The following is a 26,899-nucleotide window of genomic DNA, read 5'->3' on the forward strand; positions in this document are numbered from 1 at the left end:
CTCTTATAAACCCTCAGCCGGACAACGGGAAAACGCCTTGCTTCCTTGTTGCCTGGTCGCCTGTTTACCGGTGTTGCTGGGTAGCACTGATTAGAGTTGTTTCCTGCTGTGCAGTAACCGCGGCAACCCCCGCCACGTCACCGCGGCAATGGTTGCCTGACTCAGCCGCTCCTCTGCCACGTTACCGCGGGGTAGGGGAAGGAGTGTTGACTTGCCTGTTATCGTAGTAACGACAGCGCTCCGATGCCGCCACGTCACGTCTGGGGAGGGAGGGGGTGTCCTCCATAGCGCAACACGTCACTATACATACCCAACATTTTTTAACTTTCTTCTACAAAATTTTGCACCCAGATTATATTTCTTAATATGTATAGCATCAATTTCATGATCCATTAAATGATGTTCGGTCAAACAAATTAAGCTAGGAGCCTGATTACGTAAAGAGATCATAAGCTCATCAATTTTTCCTTTAATTCCTTTAAGTCTGGAACATACTGACCGTATACTGAAGGCTACTGACATATATGTGACAGATGATCAGAAAATATGACAACTGAGATTCTGTCTTCAGGGCCATGTCAAGTTTTACAGCTTGCCACTGCATGCTTCATGTTTCTTCCATTCAGAAGTGATCAGTCTGATTGTTTTGTTCCTTTATGATGTTATATCAAGTGAAGTGATTTTGTAGCAAGAAATTGAATAAACTAGAAGTGCTGTGACTGATGAAGGGATATATTTAATGTGTTCAAGGAGCTGTTCAGTTGAGTCAGTGCAGGTGAATTTTGAGCTACAAATCACACCCAGAAAATGAAAGAAGTGGAAATCTACAATTTTGTCCCTTTACAATTTTCACTGCATATAGCTGCCTGAGAGTTTATCTTTTCCTCAGATCTTTGAATAATATAATTGTCTTTGGAGTGTAATGACCACACTCGACAGATTAGTAAAATAATAGTCACCACATATCTCTGTTAAGTGAAGATCAGTAAGTGATTAATATAGTTAGACATCAGGAGAGTCTTTAAAAGGACAGTTAGTTTTTATTTTCTAATAATCCATATAATGTATTTTCTGCAGGTGAAACATTTCTACTGTGCTTCTCATTACAACTAAACTGGAAGAAATTTTGTGCCAGAAGTAGTTCTGACAACCCTACAAACTTTCGAGCCATCAGCTGTGTCCGAACTCTTATTGGATGCCTCTTTGTATTACCCCATGCCATTTTGCAGGCCCTGCATGGACCAATCAGGAATCCAGCATGGATTGAAGAGGTCAGTTGTGTAATGAGTATCTAGCAAAAGATAAAGTCATGAAAGAGCAGAGTTTACATACATTTAAATGGGACTGAGAAACACAATGAGAAGTGGTATGGGGAATTCTATGTTGCTTGCCAGCAAATTTATTCCTTCAGATGGTATTACGTAATGGACTAAATTGAAACCGCCACAGTCTATGAAGTATTTTGCTGGACCACCTTGACTCAAGCTTTTCCATGGATTCTGCAGTAGAACTTTTGTAATAATCTATGCCCAGTAATCTCTTCTACATCTCTTACACTTGTGGTCGTCAATGTCACTTGGACGGTGGTATAGCGAACTTTGTGTGGATGGTAGTGCCATTAGCCGCACAAAGATTGTAGTTTGCGCATTCCTGTGTCGTGAAACGAGCCTGTGGAGGTAGACGCATAGATCTGAGCCGGTGTCGACCACGAACTGCCGTTTGGTGAGTCTGTCGGTGATGAAGAAGCGGCCTACCGTTTTGGCGCAGACATGTGCCACCTGTGATGTCTGCTGCATTAGTTTCCCTGCTGGCCAAAGGAGCAGGGCGGAGTACAGTTTTGTGCCGGGATGCAGAAGCGGCAGTGGTACCAGCAGGTAGTGGATGTGGTGTCGCCATGGGAGGGGGGGGTCTGCTGCCTGGCCGGCGGCTGTTGAACTGGGACCTTGGTCTCTCGGGTTGAGGCTGAGCTCCTATAAACTTGTAAATAATTCTACATACTGATAATAGGCTTAATATTAGTAACAATGACAAATGACAGACCCGACCTCTTGTCAGAGAGGACGCCCCACATAGACAGGACAGTAACTTTCATATAAAAAGAAACATCTGGTCAAGAGCCCCAGCTGGGCGTCGACACCAAGACAGACAGACTGAGTGACTGTCAGTTGCAAAATAACATTGACTTTGACCTACAAGGTAGAAGCTGTATGTTGTATTGCGAAGCTGTGTGTTAGAATATGGGGGTTCCCACACACTCCTACAGTATCAAAAAGCTGTGAAAATCCACAAACCAGATGCACAGCTTTTTTTCAACACATTTTGGTCATCTGCATAGAAGAGGTGAATCCAGAATTATGTACTTAGCACAGACAACTGATATGCATGTACTCACTCATTCATGGAGCTGAGCCCTTCTTGAGTAGCTGCCACTTGTGCAGCTACTCAAGAACTTCCCAGCATATTATGGAACCCAAAGGTTCATTACGGTGTTCATAAGAACCCTCCACTGGTCCCTATCCTGAGCTACCATCCCATCCTCTCTCTCTAAGATCCACCCACCTGCGTCTTGAACCTCCCGGTAGTCTTTTTTCTTCTGGCTTTCCCACCAATATCCTACATGTATTCTTGTTCTCCCATTTGTGCTACATGCCCTGCCCAGCTCATACTCCTTGATTTGATCATTCTGATTAGACTTGGAGAAGGGTACATTACTCATTATGCACTTTTCTCCAACTTACTGTCACTTCATCTCTCTTCAGTTTGAATATTCTCCTCAACATCCTGTTCTCAAACACCTTCAGTCTATGGTCCTCCCTAAATGTCAGAGACTAAGTTTGATATGCTTTTATCATATCTTAATAGTGTAAGGATTCTGGCAGAAGCACATACCTGACATATTGCAGACCAGGAACAATAAGCCATTTTGAGAATGGTGTCAATCATTTATTTTGGCAGTACTAGGCATATGAAAGGTCAACCTTAGTATTTAGTGCATGTATTTACATAAAATATAGGTACTGAAGTTTTATTTTTGGAGTTCATTAGATAAATTATAGACCACATATGACCACCCTAAAATATATCCTGAAATGTCATCCAACAGCAAGATAATGACCTGCATGTCGACTTGAAAAACTATTGGGACAGTGTGAATGCTGGGACTGAAATGAGCCACTCTGTAGCCGAACTTCACGATCATGTTCAGCTTTGTCATAAATGGACTGTTTTCTTTTTCCACTACAATCAGACTGGCTCTGAGTTCCATACAGCCTCCTATCCAATGGGTACCAGCATCTTTCTTGTATATGAAATAACTTTCTAGAGCCTCAAAGCAGCCACTGTCACCCTTCCCCTTCATTTACGTCCATAGTAAGGTAAAAGTTGTTCCTGTATTTAACTAATTAAGCACTACACCATGAAGGCTTATGGAGGAGTGGATGTATAGATCCACATAATCTTGACCTCGATACTAGCTGGAGGTGAGTGGTCAGTTTCAAGCCCCGGCAGCTTTACCCCGGGGAAAGAGCCCCGGGTACCCATTTGGTAGAAGGTTGGGTGGACCTCAGAGACGATCTGGACAATGTGGAGAAGAGAAAATTCTTGATCCTACCTGAACTCGCACTCTGACCCTTCGGTCATCAAGCCTGTAGCCAGTTGCATTTACATGGTATGATGCTCAATTATGAACATGGATAGATTTACCCTTATCTTTCTCTGGAATGTGATAGGCATACTGGCATACTAAACATAAGTAGTTTTTTATTGCTAGTGGTGTGGGACCAAGTCCCTTGTATTGCAGCCACTTCTGGCCTATTGTACCTGCCCCAGCTGATAGATGAGGGTGATTGTGGAGCAATTGGTGGAATGAAGATTGGCAGGGGAAACCGAAGTACTCGGAGAAAACCTGCCCCAGCGCCATTTTGTCACCACAAATCCCACTTGACCAGACCCGGGATCGAACCCGGCCCGCCGCGGTGGGAAGCCAGCGACTAACCGCTTGAGCTGTGGCGCGGCCTAAATATAAGTAACTATCATACAACTAATTTCTTTCCTCCATGGAGTATGAAGATCAGTTTCTGGAAGAACTGAGTCTGTCCTGGAAAAAAGAAAAGTAAAAAGGGGGAAGGTACTTTGACATGTCACAAGCTCTTTTACAGGGCATTTTGTAACAAATTTAAAATCTGAATCACACCGTTTGTAGAGTTTATGATGAAGACATTGGATATTCTATTTCTAAAACATGAGACATGTTTAATTATTTGGTTCTTAATGTACGAGTATTAATTAAACTGTTTCTTACAGTCATATTTCAATATCTTCTGGGCTTCCATCTACAATTGCTCTGTATTTCTGGCTGCATTTTTCTACATTGGCGGTTTCCTGCTCAGCTATTTGCTTTTGAGAGAACTGGATAGAAAACAAATCTTCAAATGGCCTGACTTCTTCATGATTGTCATTCAGCGATATATAAGGTAAGCACATCTCTTTTTTTTGTTGCTAGTGGGGTGGGACTAAGTCCCTTGCACTGCGGCCACTTCTGGCCTACTGTACCAGCCCCAGATGATAGGTTGAGGGTGCTTGTGGAGCAATTGGTGGAATGAAGATTGGCAGGGGAAACGGAAGTACTATGAGAAAACTTGACCCAGCGCTACTTTGTTCACCACAAATCCCACTTGACCAGAGCCAGGATCGAACCCGGATGGCCACGGTGGTAGCCAGCGACTAACCGCTTGAGCTATGGCGCGGCCAAGCATATCTCTTAATAGAAAAAGTAATAATTGTAGTGAAAGCAAAATAAATTCAATTCACTTGTCAGAATACTAATCCAACAACTGATTGACTGTTTAGAGCTCTTAGAAGCTGACAGTCACTCAGATAATGTAGAAACCTGCTGCCCTTGTTTGAACACAAGGATACAGGGTTCACAAGAACCCGCCACTGGACCAGACCCTGCACTGAACGAGACAAATTGCTCACTGTATTGCTGTAAGAAGCCTGCATTTACATTTCTTAATCCTCTTCTTGATACATCCAGTGGCTAGTGTTGATTAATTAATAGCCTGGTTAAACAGATATTTCAACACTGTTCAAAATATCTGCGGAGGGCACTTAAGCAAATGCCAGAAAGCTTCAAGGAATGTTAACATTGTTGTTAATATACTTTATTCGGAATATCTATGGAGTGCCTTTAAACAAATTCCAGGCAAGTTTGAGGTAAATTAAAAGCATAGTTCATGATGCATTGATTATTCCAGTTATATAATTATTTTTATCACACTGAATGAAGTCCATGTTAAGTTGTTATCTTTCCATTTACCTCATGTATTCTTGTTTACTGTAGATAGTCAAGAATATCCCAGTTAATGATTTTCAGCCATCGCAAAGAAACAAATAATTTGACTGTACCACTTATCAGAGCTGGTAGCCACTATGAAGATATCTGTCTTCCAGGATGTGATGCCATGTAGTATGGCAGATCACTGTGGAGGAATATACTGCATCCATCTTCAGTCACCCCCATGAGAACCTCACATGTTGCTCTGTCGCCTTCCTTCCCTATGTCAGGACAATATTCAGCCATATCAGCAGAGTGCTGTCCCGACACAACATCAAAGCAGTGGGTCTGCCTCCATACAAATTATCCAATTTCCTCCGGCCGGTTAAAGACAGCCTGGGCCTAAGGACACCGGGTGTATACAGTATCCCATGCGAGTGCGGGAAGGTCTATATTGGGCAGACAGGCCGCTCCGTGGACATGAGGTTGAAGGAGCATCAGCGGCACATCCGTCTCGAACAACCGGACAAGTCGGCCGTAGCTGAACACAGCATCGATCTGGGACACCGAATTCAGCTTCAGAATACCTCCATCCTCGCCACCAAGACCCGCTATATGGATCGCATTATTAGGGAGGCTATTGAGATTGAACTGCATCCAGGAAATATGAACAGAGAGGGGGGGGGTTTTGTCTCAGCAAGTCTTGGAAACCTCTCATCTGTTCTCTTAAAAAACCCCCACCGGGATATGACGCCAGATCCAGGCCACACAGGCCATGACCAACCAACATAACAACCCCCACCCCTCAGCTCACGGCTGGTGCCCAGCCTTCAACTTGCCATTCTCTCCCCTACACAAAAACCCTGCTTGTCCCAGCTCCCTTCCCCTACCCCTCCCACACTACTGCTTTCACTTGTATACTTGCCCTTTCCCCCTTCACCCTCACTGCTCTCACATAGCTGTGTATTTTTCCAGTCTGCTTTTACCGGTTCTCACGGTCTCTTTGCTTGCAGATTTCTTATATATTTTTCTTCTACCCTGAAGATGGAGGCGATACGTTCCTCCGAAACGTCGGTTAACACCACATATACACGGTGCAAAATCCCAGAAGACTGCTTTTTTCAGTGTAATATTTTGTCTTCCCCTTCTCCTTGCTGCCTCTATATGCTTGAAATCATTTGCCTTTCCATTTTAATTATGTATAACCGTGTCTACAAACATAAAAATTTTAAGAGTGGAGTATTGCTCACTCCTCATTAAATTCAAAGTTTCTCATCTCCGTTTTAATAAGTCAATGAATATATTTAATAAGTACAGAGCTGTGTACTGGGTAGAAATGCCAAGTAGGTTCTCATGTGAGCAGTGTTCCCTCTAAGACAGGGACACAATTGCACAAGCCATGGTGTTGTCTGAGGAGCAATTGGGTTGGCTCGGGCAACCTGGGGGTAGGGGGGAACAACGATTTTTGAAGAAGGTCCATAACAGACATAAAATTTTAATCACCGAAAAGTGTGGAAGTGTGACAGCCACTGCATGGCCACGCATGTGCACAGCTTAGAAGGAACATCACATGTGAGTGCTGTGAAATTGCAAACTATCTATAGAGTGCACTGACAGTTTCTCCATTGAATAACAGGAAAAAGCTTGTTTTTTTCTAATATTAATAACAGCGATAGTAATGGTAATATTCTGAAATTGCAGCATTTCAAATTGTTTCATCATACAGATTCAAATTTCCCATCCAGAAACTGACTGAGATAACCTGTGTCACTATTTCTTAATGTCCATGAACTATAAAAAAATTTTCTGGTTACTTACCGTAATTACTTGATGTAATCAATGAAACATCAAAATAATCATGATAGTGCAAACAAGCCTAAAACACAGGCCAGGCCCTTGTCTTATAGTGTTTGGACTTGTAGTCAACCTAATATTTTTATTGGTAGTTTTAAGGAAGTTTTACCTATAATATATTGTCTTTATGAATAAAGAATGCTTTTAATTAGTTATCTGACACTCATCCTCTTTCTTGTGAACAGGGCATGGTATTATTGTGAAATTTAGGGTTGAGGTTGGCAACATTATATTTACCTTAATATTAGTCACATTGCATCGTTTCAGGTTATCTGTTGTGTATGCTGTAGCAGTTGCATTTGGGGCTACCTGGTACATCCACATGAGTGAAGGGCCTATGTGGAACAGTGTAGTGGGCACTGAAGCTCAGAACTGCAGACGTAACTGGTGGATCAACTTACTTTATTTGAACAACTACTATAAAGTTGAAGAAATGGTAAGCTCTCAACATCTGGAAATTACACAAAACTTCAATCCTTTCTGTGGTAAGGTGATATAATTCATGTATCGAGTGTTTACTGAATAGCTGGAGTAGGTACTGCATCAGTTGGCTGTCAGTCAGTGGGTCACCTGTCATGCCAGTGATGGCCGCTCAGCTGTACCTTCATAGTTTTGAGGTGTTGTTATATTGAGAAAATTATTAAGTACACTGAAAGTTTAAATTAACTTCTTTTTCATTATTTTTTTTTAACAATATTCTCTTAGTACATATCAGTTTCAATTCCTCACAGATTTGAATAGTAATTTCACTTAAAAAGTGTGAGGGGCACACAACAGCATAGTTGGTTGAGGCACTATGCTACAAGCCAGAATGTCATGGTTTCGATTCCCAATGAGGTCATTGGATTCTTTCAATTGACCTAATCCTTCCAGCCGTACTATGGCCCTGGGTTTGATGTAGCCTCTAACAGAAATGAGTACCAGAAATCTTGTTGGAGTTAAGGTGCAGCCAGTGCATAAGGCTGACAATCTCACTGCTATCTGTGAGCCGACTATATAAAAAATGTGGGAGCCTTGACGTCTCACAACCCTATGGGCCTCCACAGCCCATTATGGGGATAGCTTTACTGTACTCTTCTTTTTACTTAAAATGTGTTTGTCTGTTAACTGTATAAGAAAATACAACTCAGTGTATATACAACATTTGAAACAAATATCTCTAACTTGCACACAATACTAATGGCAGCCTTTTACCAACACCAATTGACGTGCCCACATTAAATAGACAAATCAATATTTACTCACAAAATGACATAATATTTGCAGTGCATGCCGCAGTCCTGGTACCTGGCTGCTGACTTCCAGTGCCATGTTGTGGCCACGTTGCTTGTGGTCGTGGTGTGGAAGCATCCGCGTTACGCCAAGGCAGTGCTGGCTGGTGTGCTGTTTGCAAGTGTTCTCACCTCCTTCATACAAACTTATGTTGAGGGGTTGAACCCTTTATTTCTTCTCTATCCACAGTAAGCATGCACATATTTCCAGCGACACTCTGCATGGCTTCACAAGCATTAACATTAAAGGAAACCACTTCACACAAATTCCAGAAGTAGTTTCTAGTGGGGCAACATAGTCTAAGCTCTTTGATGGAGTAAATACTCAATGGTGTCGTCATACTTGGTACAGGTGTTACCTCATGTCTTGTTTTTTCACAGCAGTAATCATAAAATAAAGCAACGATTCCAGAATTACTGGGTTTTGGGACTTTTTCCAAAAACCCAGTAATTCTGAGTGTTATATACCATCATCAGAACCGTTTGGAATCGAAAGCATCCATGCTTACTGTTAGTTTAGTACCGTCATAACACACTCTGCATTCACATGGTTTGATACTGGCATTTATATCAATATATAGAAAGTTTGATGTTCTCTGATGTTTATAAATACACATTCTCCCTTCTCTAGAACCCCCTCTCAAATTGAATGAAATTAGGCCCATCACTCAACGATCTCTTCCCAACTTTCAGTTCCTTAGCCACCTTTAATTCTTTCACTATTTCTGCATGTCTAAAATCTTTAATGTTATTCAACTGCATGCTTATTTCTGCTAAAAACGAATGGCCTATATCAGGGCTGACCAAAGCTGGTTCAGACTAATGCATATAATTTACAGTTTTTCTACACAAGGTCAGTATTTTCCTCACATTTAATTGCACGTAGCTCCTTTGCACATGGTTTCACCACCAAAAGTCTGGTTGCATCACATCATTATCATCATAGTACAACGTAGAAAGCCATTGCACAGCAACCAGCTTCAGCATTTACATATCCAATAGTCTTCCACGTTGTTGCCTCCTGCTGGATGTTATTACAGGATTTGTTTTGGGATCCTGTAGTCTGATTTTCTTTGCACATGTTGAAAGCATTTAATCATATATGCAAGAAGTTTTCATTTTTATAGTTTAGCTTTTGCGTTTTCTAAAATTCTGTAATTATTGCTTATTGTCAAAATTTCATTCCTGAAGCCTGCAATTTGCGTATATTATCCTTTCATCCAAATTTCACTGCCTAAATCAAAGATGGAGTTATTGTATGAGTACCTATAACAGAACGTTAAACTTGACTTCTTTGAGCTAAGTTAGGTTTCAGAGTATTACTTGAAATCCCAATATATGTACAAAATTTTTTATCCTTAAATTTCTCCTTGATATTAAATGTGACAGGCATGTCTTATGNGTAGAAAGTAATTGCCGGTGACAAGTGAGAAGGGATAGACCTGTCTCGTCATCAGAAAGAATTCCTATTAAAAACCAAACAGTGACGCTTAGTTATTAGTTAGTTATTTCGAGAGGGTGGGTTTCCCCATGCATCGCGACCAGTTTGATCTATTATGCTTCCCTCTATGATATTCTACCAGTCTCTATACCCTACCGATAAATGGTGCGTACCATCAGTCCCGCCGAGCAAGCGAGTTCGGCCACTTGCTTAGCGGCATCTATAATGCTTCCCCCATCTATCAGAAGCCTTAGAGATTATTGTTGGGCGGGAAACGTCCTGGAATTTGGCTCAGTGATCTCCTTTGGAGATATTAGTTTCTTTTACGTGCCGTAAAGTTACGACACGGGACACACAGCTTAAAGTCCCTCCCGGAGGACTTGTTCCCTGAATTTTTCCGCCCTTAAAAATTCGACGACCTCCGTCGGGTATTTGAACCCGCGTACCACGATTCATGAGGTGGGTACGTTACCTCTAGACTACGGAGGCCGCTAACAGTGACGCTTACTTCAAGACTAAGTTCTGGCCAAGAGCGTCTGATTGGATTCTAAATTAAAAGAAAGTGACTGGTCAACCGTCAGTCATAAAATGACTTTGAAACGAAGCAACAAGTAAGAGGAATTTTGTAAAGGTAGAAACGAAGCGGTAGGATATATGGAAGACGAAGGCGAATAGTTGTCATAATCATGGCGGGCCTTTGGTAAGGCACTGGCATATGGCTTAGGAGATACGTGGTTCGAAGACATGACTATTTTCATGAGAAAAAACATTAAGAAATTTGTGCATGTAGGAAGCAAGTCGTACTATATGACGAAGGAAACAAGTTTGTATAGATTTGGGGGTACGTGGGTAAGACATTGGCGTAGTGTTGGGAGGGCACGGGTTTGGAGTCCACGGTGTCTTTTGTCAATAGAAATTGAAAAGTGAATAAATAAATACGATTTTTCTGCAGCTATAAATCAAGTCGTAGAATATGAGGAGGATCGCAGAAGGCGGCAGCATAGAAGTTCTGGTGGTCTCGAGGTAAAGCACCGGCGTTGTAAATAAAAGGTCCATGGTTTGAAACCACCAGGATTTTGGTAATGACTTTTTGCTGGAATTATATAGCGAGATGTAATATAAGAGGAAGATTAAAGGTAGATGTTCGGGACCAACGAATGTTTTGTAAAACAGAAATGGATTAATACGATTTTTTTCTGGAATTACGACTCGAGGTGTAACATAAGAGGAAGTTTGAAGATAGTAACTTTCTGTGCTGTTGATCTATGGGTAAGATACTGGCCTAATGTGCAGGAGTTCCGAGGATCGGAGCCAACGAAAGTTTTATAAAATACAAATGGAGTTAATAAGATTTTTCTGGAATTATAACCGAAGATGTAGCTTAAGAGAAAGATTAAAAAATAATTTCTGTGGTACTGGTGGTCTAGGGGTAAGACATCAGTCTAGTGTTCAGAAGGTCTCTCGTTCAAAACCAGTAGGATTTTTGTGGAAAAGAAAATGAAAAGAAGAAATTAGTAAAGAAACGCAACAGCAGAGGAAGAAGTGAAGGGGCAGGGACCAGGTGGGAGGGAAGACTTTTACGACCGCTCATTAAAACACTTGCCAAAGCTTTTATTAAAATCGTAAAGATTTTCCCCACATCCACCCCCAACCATCCACCCTTAGGGGTGACTTGACGTTATTCACTTGACACCAAATTAATTCAGCGATAGTTAACAAGAAAATATAAAATAACTGTAGCGTCATCTGTGGAGTAATGTTCAACAGATGATGCTACAGTTTTATTTAATATTTTATTGTAAACTCTCGCTGATTTAGTGTGGTCTCAAGCTATTAACTTTCTGCTTGACCCAAAGAGCGGGTTAGGGTGGAGTCCTACGCTTCCATAGTATTCATATTCATATGAAATAAAAATGTAGCGCCATTTGTTGAACATTACTCCACAGGTGGCGAAGCATGGGACCATACCCGCTCTTGGGTTCACGCAGAAAGTTAATTACTTGAGATCGAGCTAAATCAGCGATAGTTAACAAGAAAATATGAAGTAAAACTGTAGTGCCATCTGTTGAACACTACTCCACAGATGGCGCTACAGTTCTTTTCATATTTTCTTATAACTCTTGCTGATTTAGCTTGGTCTCGTGTGATTAACTTTCTGCGTGATTACAAGGGTGGGTGAGGGTGGGGTCCCACGCTTCCATCCTCAGTACATCCTGCCCTACCCCATAGAATGAATTCTTCAGAGGAGCGATTTGCACAGCCCAGTAAGGCACATAATAAGAAACTAAGATGCAACATTTTTTACTTCACTTCGTGGCTTTCCATGAGATTTTATTCCACAGATGGCGCTACAGTTATTTTATATTTTCCTGTTAACTCTCGCTGAATTAGCTTGGTCTCAAGTGAATAACTTCAAGTTCAAGTTCAAGAAGAAGATAGATAAGTGTACGCACTGCAAGACGGATTAAACAAATCATGAACTTAAATCAGTGCAACAGGACGCTAAAATATAACATGAATAACTTCAAGTCAACCCTAAGGGCGGGTGGTTGGGGCGGAGGTGGGGCAAATTTTTGCGATTTTAATAAAAGGTGGATTTTAAAAAAAGCTTAGGCAAGTGTTTTAATGAGCGGCCGCAAAACTCTTCCCTCCCCCCGGTCCCTCCCTCTTCACTTCTTCCGCTGTTGCCTTTCTTCACTAATTTCTTCTTTTCATTTTTTCACAGAAATCCTACTGGTTTTGAACAAGGGACCTTCTGAATACTAGGCTGATGTCTTACTCCTAGACCACCACCTACCCATAGCCCACCGATGCTACGGAAATTTTAACCTTTAATCTTCCTTTTATGTTACATCTCGCTATATAATTCCAGAAAGAATCTCATTACCTTCATTTCTACATACAAAAATCCTGGTGGTCTCGAATCACGGGCCTTTTCTTTACAACGCCGGTTCCTTACCTCTAGACCACCAGAATATTTATGCTACCGCTTTCTGCGATCCTCCTTATATTCTACGACTTGGTTTATAGCTGCAGAAAAATCGTATTTATTTATTCACTTTTCAATTTCACTTGACAAAAGACACCGTGGTCTCGAACCCTGTACCTTTCCAATACTACGCCAGTGTCTTACCCACGTACCACCAGATCTATACATATTTGTTACCTTCGGCTTCCTCATATACAATAGTACGACTTGCTTCCTACTTGCACAAATTTCTTAATTTTTTCCTCACAAAAAATAGTAATGTATTCGAACCACGTTTCTCCTAAACCATACGCTAGTGCCTTACCAAAGGACCGCCACGATTATGACAACTATCCGCCTTTGTCTTCCACAGTGGCGGCTCTTGGCTCAAATAGATGGTGGGGCTAATACGAGACAGTTATACATTCTTACGTTATAATAATAACAATAACAACAACAATAATAATAACAACAACAACAATAATAATAATAATTCAATTCAATTCTTTATTATTTATGTGCCAAGTCAACAGCCGCAAGGCCAGTTACAGACTTAGCACAGTGTAGATGAAAGTAATTACGTGTAACATTATACAAACATTAGTCAAACACATTATAAGTCAAAAATAAATTACAGGCAATTTCTTGGGTAAACACAATAATGAATAAAAGTAAATAACAAGCAAATAAATGATAATAACAATAATAATAATAATAATTCCATTATCATAAAACTAAGTGTTATTTAGAAGTGAAAAGGAAACATTAATATTTAATTAATAATTCAATTAAATTCAATTCAATTCTTTATTATTAGTGTGCCGAGTCAACAGCCGCAAGGCTAATTACAGACACAGCACAGTGCAGATGAATGAATTACATTATAGTCAAACTTATTAAAAGTCACATACAAATTACAAGTAAGTACTTGGAAGAAATAATAATGAATAAAAGTAAAAGTAAACAAACAAATAGCTGATATGGAATGAAACATAAATATTTAATAAAAATACTAACAGTTATACTATATTTAAAATTTGTTTGGGTANGACAATTTAAGCATGCTCCATTGCAATTCATGCAATTAATTAAAATAATGCTTTAAAAGTTACCTCATTTATACAGGAACTGCGCTCGTCTATTCTTTTTGGAAGCAAACAAATCAATCGATTTTTGGTTGAATGCCGGAATCTCTGCAATCATGTCCTTATGAGTGCTAAGTACAGCCAGTGCCTTCAGACGTTCTTGAACCATTGAGTTCCTTAGGTATGTCTTAACTCTTTTTAGAGTGCTGAAACAACGCTCGGATCCGGCGGTTGATACTGGAGTTGTAAGTACAATATCTGTCAGTTTGTGTATTTCTGACACAGCGGTTTCAAGATTGTTCTCTCTTATTAATGTCCAAAGTGGATGAAATGTGCATGAGAAAATGTATCTCTTATCTTTACCTGGACCCCGCTGTTCGTGATGCAAAATGCGGGAGCGCCATCATAGGATTGAGCAATTAGTTTTTGTTCAAGGTTGTAAGGTCCTAATTCTTGTTTAAGTACTGATGCTAAACCTTCTGAAGTTCGATCCTGAGCGTGAACAGAGGAAATGAGTCTTTCAACAGGTCTACTGCTATTGACATACCGTAGCAGAATAACTAATTGGGACATGCATGACACGTCAGAAGTTTCATCTGCCTGGACAGCTACATATTTTGCATTTTGAATTTCTTGTTTGACCGTTTCCTTGTATACCGCATATACAAGTATACAGTCCAGTACCGAATTTACGCATGTATAGGCCGCGTGCGTGTATAGGCCGCAGCACAATTTTCAGACAGAAATTATAGAAAAAATAATTTTCTTGGAATATTATTTCAGGAGTAGAACACCCTGTATTACTAATTATGAATATAATTTTTTTTAAATGAAGTGTGATTTCGAATATTTCGAATATAAGCCGCACCCCAGTTTTCCTCTTGAATTTTTGGCAAAAAATGTGCGGCCTATACATGCGTAAATACGGTAATTCGTTTTGAATTGTTTTCGGCGTGTTTTTTGACACAGTTGCGCTACTTAAATGTTCACTTAGAATACTGTCTAAAGCCGCTAGTTCCGACATGAGATCCAAAAATATCCCGCGATTGTAAGAACTCCCGCGCTCTTCATGTCCCCGAAGAGGAAGTTCATGCGTTCCACAAAACTTTATACAATTAATTATCCTATTTAATATGTGTCTGTTTTTACCCACAAGTCCATTGTGACGCTGAATAGAAACCTTATAGCTATCATTTAATTGGGTGAAAATATTGACAGAACCAAAGAGATTAACTTTTACGTCATTTTCAACATGCCTTTGCGACGCTTCGTGTTTTCTAACCCGTTCTGACAAATGTTTAAGATCAGTTATACCTGTCGCAGTCCAACTCGTTTCCCTACCAAACAATAAACACTCAAAACAAAATACTGATTTCTTTTCTTCACTTACAGTCGGCCATTTCTTCTTGCGAAACCAAGATAACGGAAACGTTCTTTTCTGAGTCTTGCATCTCTGATCAAGTCTGAAATCTGTTGGTTCATGCGCGCCAAGAGATTTACTTGTAATTTCTCTTCTAAACTCAAAGTTGAGAACGGTGATTTCAGAAGGGCGTCCACCCTATTCATATTGTAACGTGTTTCGTTACTGAAGACGCCGTAGAGATGGTTAATTGGTTTATTTAACAATCTTCAAATAACGGCTACAATTAATTATCACAATATTACGGGTTTCAACACTTTACAAACCCTACAACAAAATCTCTTAACACTATCTTCAAGAGTCTTCACGTATTAATAACGCGGGAGCTATACAAGTCTCCCTGAATTACACACTCCANCAGTCTTCTGGGATTTGGCACCGTGTATATGTGGTGTTAACCGACGTTTCGGAGGAACGTATCGCCCCCATCTTCAGGGTTGAAGAAGTATAGGTAAATCTGCAAGCGACAACACCGTGAGACACGGTCAAACATATACACGGTGCCAAATCCCAGAAGACTGCTTTCTTCATAGTCACCGCCGTGAAAGCCTCAAATCTTACATGTCACAATATTAATCACTAATTCTAACACGAATACAATATTAACCTAAAACCTAATTTGGAAATTACACTTGAAAAACAACTTTAATTTAGGCCTATGCTACAATTACTTTATTTTGGAACTTGTATCTTCTCCACTGCTCAGAACACAACTGAGAGATGGAATCTGAATGGTGTCTGAAAACCTACCCTCTGTCTATTCTTACAAAGAACGTGTTACTTAAGGCTGGAAGTATAGAGGTAAGTTCACAATAACATCCACACTCCACCCATCACTTTCAGCCTTGTGTATAGTGTTATTTTTATTGTGGGCTTGTCAAAACTAGCCCAAAGCGTGACATTTCAAGACACATGCAATACTTAGAATCCCTGAAAGGTTCACTGAACTTAAGGCTGCTAACGATACACACAGTAAGGGCTAGAGACGAGCTAGCCCCTGCGTTATTGTAACCATACAAATAAGCTGTGATATGGCCAAGACATCACTATTGCATTTTCGTGTCTCCTTAATTACATCATGATAACGAGAAATATTAATATTTTGATACAAATTTGAACTCAATAGACAGAATAACATTTGAATGAATATGAAAATTCAATATTACAACAAAATCAGGTGGGGCTTAGTCCCTAATGACGCACTGCCCCTGGTGTTCACTTACTCTAACATTGCATTATCAATTATAATGTTGCTGCTTGTTGGTTCTGTGCCTGCAAAGAGCTTGAATTTAGTTTTCTGGTCTGAAGTTCTCATGCAAAACTTTTGTTCTGTTTGATGTTAAATTTCACCTGAGCTAGAGCTCATTTTCCAATTCATGCTGCATGCATGGAAATAACAAATACACAAATAGAGAGTTCTAGGGTTCATATTTTTACATGCACATCTCATAAAGTGTATTTGGTGTGCAGCTTACTAAAGCAAACAAAGTCAGTAATTTTCTGAATCAACAGGACAATTATACAGTAAGTACTACAAGTCTACAAGCATATGGAGGCCCAAATTGAAATATTTTAAAATATCATCTTTCAGATATAATAAGTGTTTCAAACAGCGTAACTGATGGATGGAAGCAATTACCAATATGGTGCACTAAACATAAGCCTATGCTTATGCAGCATACCATGGTCATGTATGGGGAAGTAGAAGTAAAGCTCCATGTATTCTTAGCCTCAATACTAGATGGGGTTGACCGGTCAACTTCACATGTAAGCCACTTTACAACAGATACTAACTGGAGAGGAGGCTGGGTGGGTCTTAGGGCTGATGTGGATGTGATGATGGAGCACAAATTCTTACCCCTGTTTGGACCTGAATCGCATTACCCACCATGCAGCCAGTCAGTGTAATGATGGGACTGTCTCAGTTAACAAGGAATAAATACAAATATTGTTTTAAATTACAAAAAATTAATATAATAAATATCATAACCCATAACCATAAGTAGAGAACTGAACATTGAAGAAGACGATTTTGTACAAATGAAACATTTGTACTAAAACTAGTTGCTGTTTGAATAAAAGCAGCACTTTTTCTCTTGGTAAGCATACCTGTTAACAATTGGTGTCTACTGGCAAACTTTCAAAATCCCAAAAGTGCATATCTGCTAGTGCAGGCATGTCCAACTTCAAAGAGGTTGTGATCGAATTTTTAGTGTCTAAACTGCCACTGATCCACCACCCCTCCTATCGTCGTACCTTGCTTTAAGCAAAAATATTAGTAAAAATAACACGACACATGATGTTTGTTGTAAAAGCAATATACATTGAAAGTACAGACTACTTTATCACGTATTTTCCTTTCAGAATTTGAATATAATCATATTATATTACAAGTGAATTTATATTCTGTTCATGTATAATTTCCTTATAGGCCTATGAAATCGACAAAAATCATCCCGCAATCGACGCGTTGGACATGCCTGTGCTAGTGCATTGTTTGTTTTGACAATGAGACTAAAATTGAGCATGTGGGTATGTATCAGCACATATTTAGGAAAAGAAGCACATAATAAAAGTACATTTACACATAGGGCCAAGGACATATATGGTTTTGTGTAGACATCTCTTTCAATTTGACATTTGCATTTATTGTTCAAGAATTCATATTCAGAATATTAGATAGAGTGGTATATTTATGCTTTCACTAATTACTTGAAAATTATGTATCGCAACAGGACTGGAAAACAGGTGTTTAAGGACAAGACTTTCCAAAGAGCCCACATCACATTCCATCGAAACTTCGGCGCATATTTGATAGGAGTTATCTTTGGTTACATCTACCACAACACAACACACACTAGTGTGAAATGGACAAAGGTAATTAATCTGGTAATATGGGACCTATGACAAGATATTAACGTGAAATAGCAATGTTAGAGTTAAAAAATGCAGTGTTTGACCAGCTTTACTGTGCACACGTTAGTACAATATTGCAATGCATGAAGATTGAAATTTCAGATACTGGGACTCTGTTTACATAGAGTTTAATCAAGCAATGAAGACACATGTCAGAGGTGGTGCATACTTACTTACCTACTTACACATGGAGGCAAGCCCTTCTTGAGGAGCCGCCAGTTCTGCAGCTATCAAGAATTTCCCAGCATTTTATGGAACCCGAAGGTTCATCACTGTGTTCACAAGAGTCCTCCACTGGTCCTTATCCTGAGCCAGATCTATCCAATCCATACCATCCCATCCTATCTCTCTAAGAACCATTCTAATATTGTCCACCCACCTATGCCTTGGTCTTCCCTGTGGTCTCTTTCCTTCTGGCTTTCCCACCAATATCCTATACGCATTCCTCGTCTCCCCCATTCGTGCTACATGACATGCCCACCTCATCCTCCTTGACTTGTTCATTCTAATTACACTTGGAGAAGAGTAAAAGTTATGAAGCTCCTTATTATGCAGTTTTCTCCAACCTCCTGTCACTTCATCTCTCTTTGGTCCAAATATTCTCCTCAACACCCTGTTCTCAAACACCCTCAGTCTATGCTCCTCCCTTAATGTCAGAGACCAAGTTTCACACCCATGCAGAACCACAGGCAACATTACAGTTTTGTATATTGGACAACAGACAAGAAGCCAAAAGGTTCTGGACTGAATGGTAGCAAGCATTACCCGAGTTCAGTTGCCTCTTAATTTCCTCCTGAATCAGGTTTCGTTCTGTTATCGTTGTCCCCAAATATCTGAACTGTGCCACATTTTCAAAACATCTGTTTCCTATCTTTATGTCATGATTTTGCCCTGCATTTTGGTGACAAGACAGTAACATATATGTCAGTAGTGGTGCATAGGCAGATAAATTATACAAGCACTTAATTTCTCACCAGGTGTAAAGAAAACAGAAAACCGTATTCTTTAGTAGATTTACCCACACAGGTGCCTGTGGAAATTATATGTCTGCAATGCAGTTTTCTCAAGTGATCAATTGTGTGAATATGGACTCAGTACCCATCATTTTGGAGTGCTAGAATGACATGTTTTATCAGTGAAGATTTGTTTTCTGGAATATAATGCTGTACAGTCCAGTGACAGTCAATAGACATTTTTGAGGAACATATCACCTCAGTTTTCAGGGTCAAAGAATAAGTCATTCTGGCTTCTTGCTTGTCTTACTTACACTGCACCCTGAAGATGGAAGCTATATATTCCTCCAAAATGCCAGTTAACTCTAACCATGCTACACAGCGCCAGTTAACTCTAACCATGCAGTATGTCCCAAAAGACAGAAATCTTCATAGCCACAGTGATAACCTCAAATCCAAGAAACATTTCCAATATTTTGCATGCCTTAGACTTCCTATGTTTCTGCTTCGACTTGAAATGTAAATATCAAACGTTTTTATTAAATAGCAATAATAATAATAATTCAATGTTTCCAGGTGGGGCACTGTGTCATGTGGCTTGTTGCCATCACAGCACTTGTATTCACCCATCTGATATCCACAGTCTTCTACCAGCCCAGCTACAAACATAACAGCCTAATAGCAAGTCTATATGGATGTAGTTATAGCATAATCATAGCAGCAGCAATAGGCACCATTCTGACAAGTTGTGCATTGGGACATGGTGGTAAGTTTTACATTATATTTTATGGTTACAAGGGTAAAGTTCCTTGTTTATAGCATTTAGTAATAAGCTGAGCCAATCCCTTGTTTCAATTTTGGACCTGAATATAGTACACTGATTTTCTTGAAACTCAGCTTAAACAGCATGCCATTTGAGAGCAACCCATCCCAGTACTTTTTGATTCCCAACATCAACAGTATAAATATGGTGTCCAAACTAACTTCTGAGATGGGAACACTGTAAGTGCCATTTATTTCTTGAAGTTACATATTGTTTAATTTGTACTGAGTGGCACTGGACGTTTTTAAGATTGCTCTTATATTCAAAGCATAATACAGGAAGATCGAGAAGTCGCGCGCATCACACTAAGCAATTATATTTTGCTGGTTTAATGCACAAACTACAAGACATACAGCACGTACTATTAATGTTTATAACCTTACATCTTAGAAATGCAAAATCAAATCATGTCTTTACAACATTGAATTGAATTGAATTCAACGTTGAATTGAATTGAATTTATTTACCTTCCGTAAATCCAGTACAGGTGAGACACCATAGGATATGGAACAAGTCAAGTTAGAATACATAGTATCTATACAATAATACAGTAATATTGCAATTAAATGAGGTAAACTTATAATACTTATAATACACATTAAACAATGATCAAGAAATTTATCAAGATTTACATAGGCTCGAAATGGCTTCCTTGTTCAGCAATGCATGCGTGAGCTCTTTTTACCATGTTTGAGGCCACTTTGTGGAGCACCTGTAAACTGATGCTGTTAATCGCCACCGTAATGTTCCTCTTGAGGTCACCCAGTGTATGCGGATTGTTTTACAGACAATTCCTTTGAGGTACCCGCAAAAGACAAAATCTGCGGGTGACAAATCGGGCGAACAAGGGGGCCACAATCCTTTCTAAATGAGATGGTCACTGAAAAACTCACGCAAGAACTACATGGTTTCATTAGACGTGTGACATGTGGCACCGTCTTGCTGCAACCAAAACTCATGTTCATCAACTTCAAGAAGCGCAATAAACTGTGTAATGATGTCTTGGTACACTGGACTGTTCACTGTTGTTCCAAAGAAAATTGGGGCCCACTATTCAACGATGTGATACAGCAGACCACACTCCAATTTTCTGCCAGTGCACGGGCTTTTCATGTAACACATGTGGATTTGCAGATGACCAAATCTTATTGTTTTGACTGTTCACATAGCCACTAAGGTGAAACCACACTTCATCAGTGAAGAAAACTGGATCAAACTCTTCAATTCCATAGTTGCCTATAGATGTCCGAAACCATCTACAGTACACTAATTGTTTTTCTTTAACCAGGTCCTTCAGTTCCTGCACACAGCAAACACGATATGCACGAAGGTGAAACTTCTTCATCGCTTTCTTAGAACTTCCGTATGAAATCCTGATTGCGCTGACAGTCTCCTCAGACTATTTGAAGGGGAATGCTGCAACATTTTCTCCACATAAGCCAGTTTAGCCTCAGTCCTCCCGGATCTCTTCCTATCTGAAACTGATCCACATTCTCAAAATTGGTTGATTATTCTTGTTATTGTCTAATTGTTAGGAACGGCATAATCTGGATATTCCAGACGAAACTTGTCTGCGACACGTGCATAAGAATGACTGGCAAAATAATGTTCCAGAATCAAAACTCGTTCTTGGGAAAATGACATGTCTGTCACGCAATAAACAAAGTTATACTTTAGACATCGTATGACCGATACACGACAGATGGCGTTTCTACTCACTGTTAGCATTCCTACAGTACCATCTAGCAGTAGGAGATATAATTATATTAACTGCAATTCAATTTATAACAACTTTCAATTTGATGTGTGCGACTTTTCGATCTCCCTGTATAACACTGTGTGTTTCTTACATACTCCATATTCTAATTTAAATGCTGAAGGTAAAAGCAAAATAGAATGTTTGAGTACTGTTATACAGAATACTGTTAGGTATCCCACAGTATTCATATTCGTCATTTTCCTCTCTGAATATTCATATATCAGTTTTCTTCAGACATTGAAACTTTCTCTTATGTTATAACAAAGATTTGTTCATGCTGCTAAGTCTCTCCAGTTTGGCATAAAGGCATTCAACATTTAGAATCAGGCCAACGTTGAAACATTTATAATAAATCTGTGTATAAATGACTGAAAAGTTAATTTTATTTTAATCCAACTTTCCAGGGATTATCAACCGCATTGCATCATCAAAGCCATTCCAGATTCTCGGTCGTCTCTACTATTGTATGTACCTAATTCACTTCTATGTGATTGCGGTACAAATTTCTTCAAAGAAGGAGCCCTTTGACATCTCTGGACCTTGGCTTGTAAGTAAAATTGACCACTTTCATATATACAATCATCTAACTCCATGTTGCATGGTCTTCCTTGAACAGTAAATTGTTACACAAGTGTCAAAGAAAGTATCCTGCTGTTATGGCAGTCAACGACTCGTCATGAAGTTCATACAAGCCCACACTGGACCTTATCCTAAGCAACTTAATGTTAGTTCACCCATTAATACACTACATGACTATGGAAACATCTGTTTCTATTTCCATCTGAATGATCAGTGTATTAAGGTAAAGGGCACAGATAAGCCTAGTGGGATTCACATCTTCCTCTGACCAAAGGGGGCACTGTACTTCTACCAAGAGAAGATAGTCAACTGCAGGTCACAGAGGATGGAGCCACTTAGTTTAAAATGTTCTTGTCAATACAAAATGAGTCTAATTTTGCTAAAAGGAGATTATACACCATGGAAAGTGAACTCTTAAATGTGAACATTAGAATATCAAATAGGCATAAGATGTGGTAAACAGTGCAGTAAATACTCATTTTTGGATCACTTTGCAGACATACATAACGCTTTCTGTCATAGTGATGTCATATATACTGGCTGTTCCCCTCTACTTATTAGTCGAGATGCCATCTTCTGCATTATTCAAATGGCTACTTACAGAAGGTAAAAAAATTATATTCAGTACTCAGTCACATTATTATTATAGCAGTAATCATTAGACTTTTTTTTTGTGCAAATGGATATTCTGTTTCCTTCGATGCAGACAACACAGTTCAGTACCAATACACAATAAGGTTTAACAGGTCTTATCATTTCATTTCACAGTGCATAAAAATCTGATGTTTAGTAATCATCATCATCATAAATTGACTAATTATTAATTCTAGAGGTATTTAATGTTCAAGACAGTTATATGAGGGCTCTTCAGAAAGTAACCTCCATTTATTTTAGGTAATGAATGCAGGGGCAGAGGAGAGCTCACACATGCGAGGTAGTGTCACATGATTCATTGTCTCCTAAACCGTCACATGACAGGTCACCTAGTATTTGTTCTTGTCTCTACAGAGTTAGTTATGATGTGCCCAGTGATTGATAATGCCACCAGCCACGAAATTCACACTGTTATCTGCTCTCTTTATGCTAAAAACATGAGTGCTGTGGAAATCCGTCATGAATAATGCACAGTTTATGGCCAAAATGCAATGAGTGAAGGAACTGTAAGACAGTGGGGTAGAGTGTTCAAAGATAATCAAGCAAATATTCACAATGAAGAACAAAGTGGTCAGCCACCTGCAGTGAGTGATGAGCTTGTTCAGTGTTGAGCTAAACATTTATGGGAGATGACACTTCACAATTTCAGAACTTTCATGTTATTTTCCATAAATTTAAAGCACTGTTCTCTACAATATTATCACAGTTATGCTAAGCTATCATAAGTTCTGCACAAGATGGATTCCGAAAATGCTCATGGGTGCACATAAAACGTAGAGAATGGCTTCAGTTTTTACTTTCTTAGAGCAATACCACAAAGATAGTGATGAAGTTTTCGATCACATCATACAAGTAATGGGTGATTATAGCTGGGTTTCATTTGTGAATGTTGAAACCAAAGAGCAGTCTAAACAGTGGGTGCACACACTTTCACCAAACAGCCAAAATGTTTGAACCCAGGTCTGCCAGAAGCTGATGGCAACTGTTTTCTGGAACAGGACAGGAAAGCAGTGCTGGTGGTTGAATTCATGCAAAAAGGGACCACAGTGGCGTTAGAAGTGTATTGTGAAACACAAATAACTGCATAGGGCCATTCAGAATGAAAGGTGTGGAATGCTGAAATGGTGTATGTAGTGCTCCTCCATGACAATGCAAGTCCACATATAGCTGCTCACACTCGATCTCTGCTTGAGCATTTCAACTGGGAGTTGTTTGACCACCCTCCTTACAGCCCCGATATTGTTCCACTTGACTGCCACCTGTTCACCTACATAAAGAACAGGTGGGGATCACAGGACTTCAACAACAACAACAACAGCAACAACAAAAACGAGTTGATGGAAGGTGTCACTACATGGCTGAATTCACAGGCATACAAAAACTTATTCCCCTATATGAGAAGTGACTCAATTCCAGCAGTGACTATGTTGAGAATTACCTTAAGTATGCACATATTTTTTGTTGTAATGGATTTTTCTTTTATTGCTTGTTTCGTTAACAGCTCACTGGAGGTTACTTTCCCAATATCCCTCATATTTATGGTGATATAACAACCATAATTTTTATGTGATAAATCTCATAGTTGTAATGGTATTGTTATGTGTAACTATCCAATACTGGTTCAAAAATTTTGAAAAAAGACAGATAAATTTCAAAGTGAGTTCTTCTTGTGAACATAATACAGAACAGCCAAGAGTTCATCTGTTAAACTGGCCAACCCATAACACATTAGTTTACTTTATGGCTGCAGTGTTTAGAAAACTCACTTTGTTCATAAAGTAATGTTTTGAGTGAGCCCAATAAAATTCTTAGTTTTTGACTGATGATAATCTAAATTGCTCTTAGCAAATGAAATATAGCAACCATGTCTCTCTCATGTTATTTGTGTTCTTGCATTTACAGGAAGACGAAACGGCAAGCAGCACTGAAGAAAATCCAACAAACTTTCCCCTTTGTTGAAAAAACAGAAAGATGTGTAACCTGCAAACAGCATACAGCCTAAGCAGCTCAGTAACTTGTCTAAATGGATATACAGCACAAACGTATTACACATCTCTAAAATATTTTCACATCTAGAAAATAGATACCTGTAAATTCACTGAACATGTAACTTTACAGGCAAATTTAACCAGCAGATGTGTTGGTCCCAGGGATGAGTCAGCAACCTGACATTCACAAGGTTCCATGTTCATGTCCACAGGGAATGTGACTGCAACTTTTTATGTGTGGAAGTTGGCTGCATTGTCACAGATGCATATAGTCTCAGGCGACCTATATAGTTGGCCTCACAATCTGTTTGGGACATTAATGTTCTGCCCATACTGCATGTTCTGCATTTTGCTGTGACAACACAAGGCTTGTAGCAGATCGGTTTCTCCTGCATCGGAGGAATTGACTTTTAAAATATGACTGACCTGTATGGATCTATAAAATAAAACCCTTGACATGAGATTCTGTACATGGACATCACATAGGTAAGTGGAAAAGTAGGTCCATATAAACACATACCCAACAGCCTTGACTACATATATTTCTATATTCTCCAGATATGTGCAGAAGCATATGTATTTAGCTTATAATTCAAAACAAGACATGGTAATTACTATACCAGTAAATTACACAAGATATATTAAAACTAACAGCACATACAAAATTTGAATACTGTATCCCTTTTACTTGTCATTCATCCATGAAACTTTGGAAGTATTATCCCTCTTTCTGTAGATGTAATGCAAACAAATCTTTACAAAGGTTCACAGTGTAATAAACTCTACAAAAAACTAAGGTCTGTACATTTAAAATAACATTTTTCATGGTGTTTTGATTGATCAAATTTATCAAATTAATCAAAATAATTACTCTCTTCTATTTTGGGAATGAAACGTTGTCTCCATTTGAGACACTCTTATGTCTCCCATACTGTATTCTTTACAGCACTGATGTGGTTTATTTCAAACAAAGAATGATAATATTCAGTGAAAAATATAATAATGTGTTGGTGTAAATTCAAAGTTTGACATAAAACTTTAAAATATACAGAACACACTCATCATTTTAACAAACTGGTGCATCAACATAAGTATTAGGTCCACAACAAAAATTATTGAGCAACTGATTACATAGTATTTTATGTATAAATACTGAAATAAGAAATTCTCTCCTCACAAGACACCATATAGTTTTTCCACATAATTCAATTTCCAATAAAATTTTCTCATAATGGATACTATAGTCCATTAATAACAAATAAAAGAAACTCTACACACTAACACTTACATACTGAGTCAGCTCTCGATATACTCTACACTGAAACAGCAAATATTTACCAGTACAGCATAGAGTGCAGCAAGTTCTGAAGGCACTTTCAGACTCATTCTAATTTGTAAGGAGAAACAAATCTTTTGCCAATCCCCGTGAGTCACAGCATAAAGAAATCTATTTTACTTTTCTTTCTAGCCTCAACACACTCAAAGCTCCTGCTTAATGTTTCCAATTTTACAATTTAAAACACTAACAAATCGGAATTTCAGAACTTGCCTCCATTCAAATGTTTGACATGAGTGACAAACAAAATTTTATATCCTGGCATAAGACTGAAATTTCCATTTGCTATCTAAGATTATTACCACTGCTGTCACCAGGATAGGATCATTTCTAATTATTTACTGCCATTTTCAAGTTTTTTGAGAGCCATAACAACAATTTGATCTCATTTCCTTGGCCCTGTCTCAAAATTTGGTCCCACTCTTAATATAAATCCAAATATTTCACAGTGTTAATAAAACGAGTTACAGATCTTTCACATGTGTCTCTTTAAAGCTGGAAATTTCTTGACTAACTGAGTAATATAAATTTTGAAGGGAGACTTTGCATACATGGAGTTAGTATTTGTTTAAATCTA

At 39.0% G+C, this 26,899-nt stretch overlaps 1 protein-coding gene across 2 annotated transcripts; it reads left to right on the plus strand.

Moving 5' to 3' along the window:
* The first annotated feature begins 1,001 nt into the window (after nucleotides 1-1,001).
* On the plus strand, nucleotides 1,002-25,782 carry LOC111875318 (nose resistant to fluoxetine protein 6-like). 2 transcript variants are annotated; one of them, XM_023871458.2, is made up of 9 exons: nucleotides 1,004-1,271; nucleotides 4,303-4,472; nucleotides 7,397-7,565; nucleotides 8,396-8,589; nucleotides 18,050-18,191; nucleotides 19,760-19,949; nucleotides 22,170-22,312; nucleotides 22,842-22,950; nucleotides 24,901-25,782. In XM_023871458.2, exons 2-9 carry the CDS (start codon nucleotides 4,447-4,449, stop codon nucleotides 24,924-24,926), a joined length of 999 nt encoding a protein of 332 aa, XP_023727226.2. In that variant the 5' UTR covers nucleotides 1,004-1,271; nucleotides 4,303-4,446; the 3' UTR covers nucleotides 24,927-25,782. The 2 variants fall into 2 exon arrangements, with proteins under 2 accessions (XP_033611673.1, XP_023727226.2); XM_033755782.1 differs by lacking the exon at nucleotides 22,842-22,950 and having other exon boundaries at nucleotides 1,002-1,271.
* Nucleotides 25,783-26,899: the final 1,117 nt, after the last annotated feature.

This window comes from Cryptotermes secundus, unplaced genomic scaffold (assembly GCF_002891405.2).
Source record: "Cryptotermes secundus unplaced genomic scaffold, Csec_1.0 scaffold1782, whole genome shotgun sequence".
Taxonomy (NCBI): domain Eukaryota; kingdom Metazoa; phylum Arthropoda; class Insecta; order Blattodea; family Kalotermitidae; genus Cryptotermes; species Cryptotermes secundus.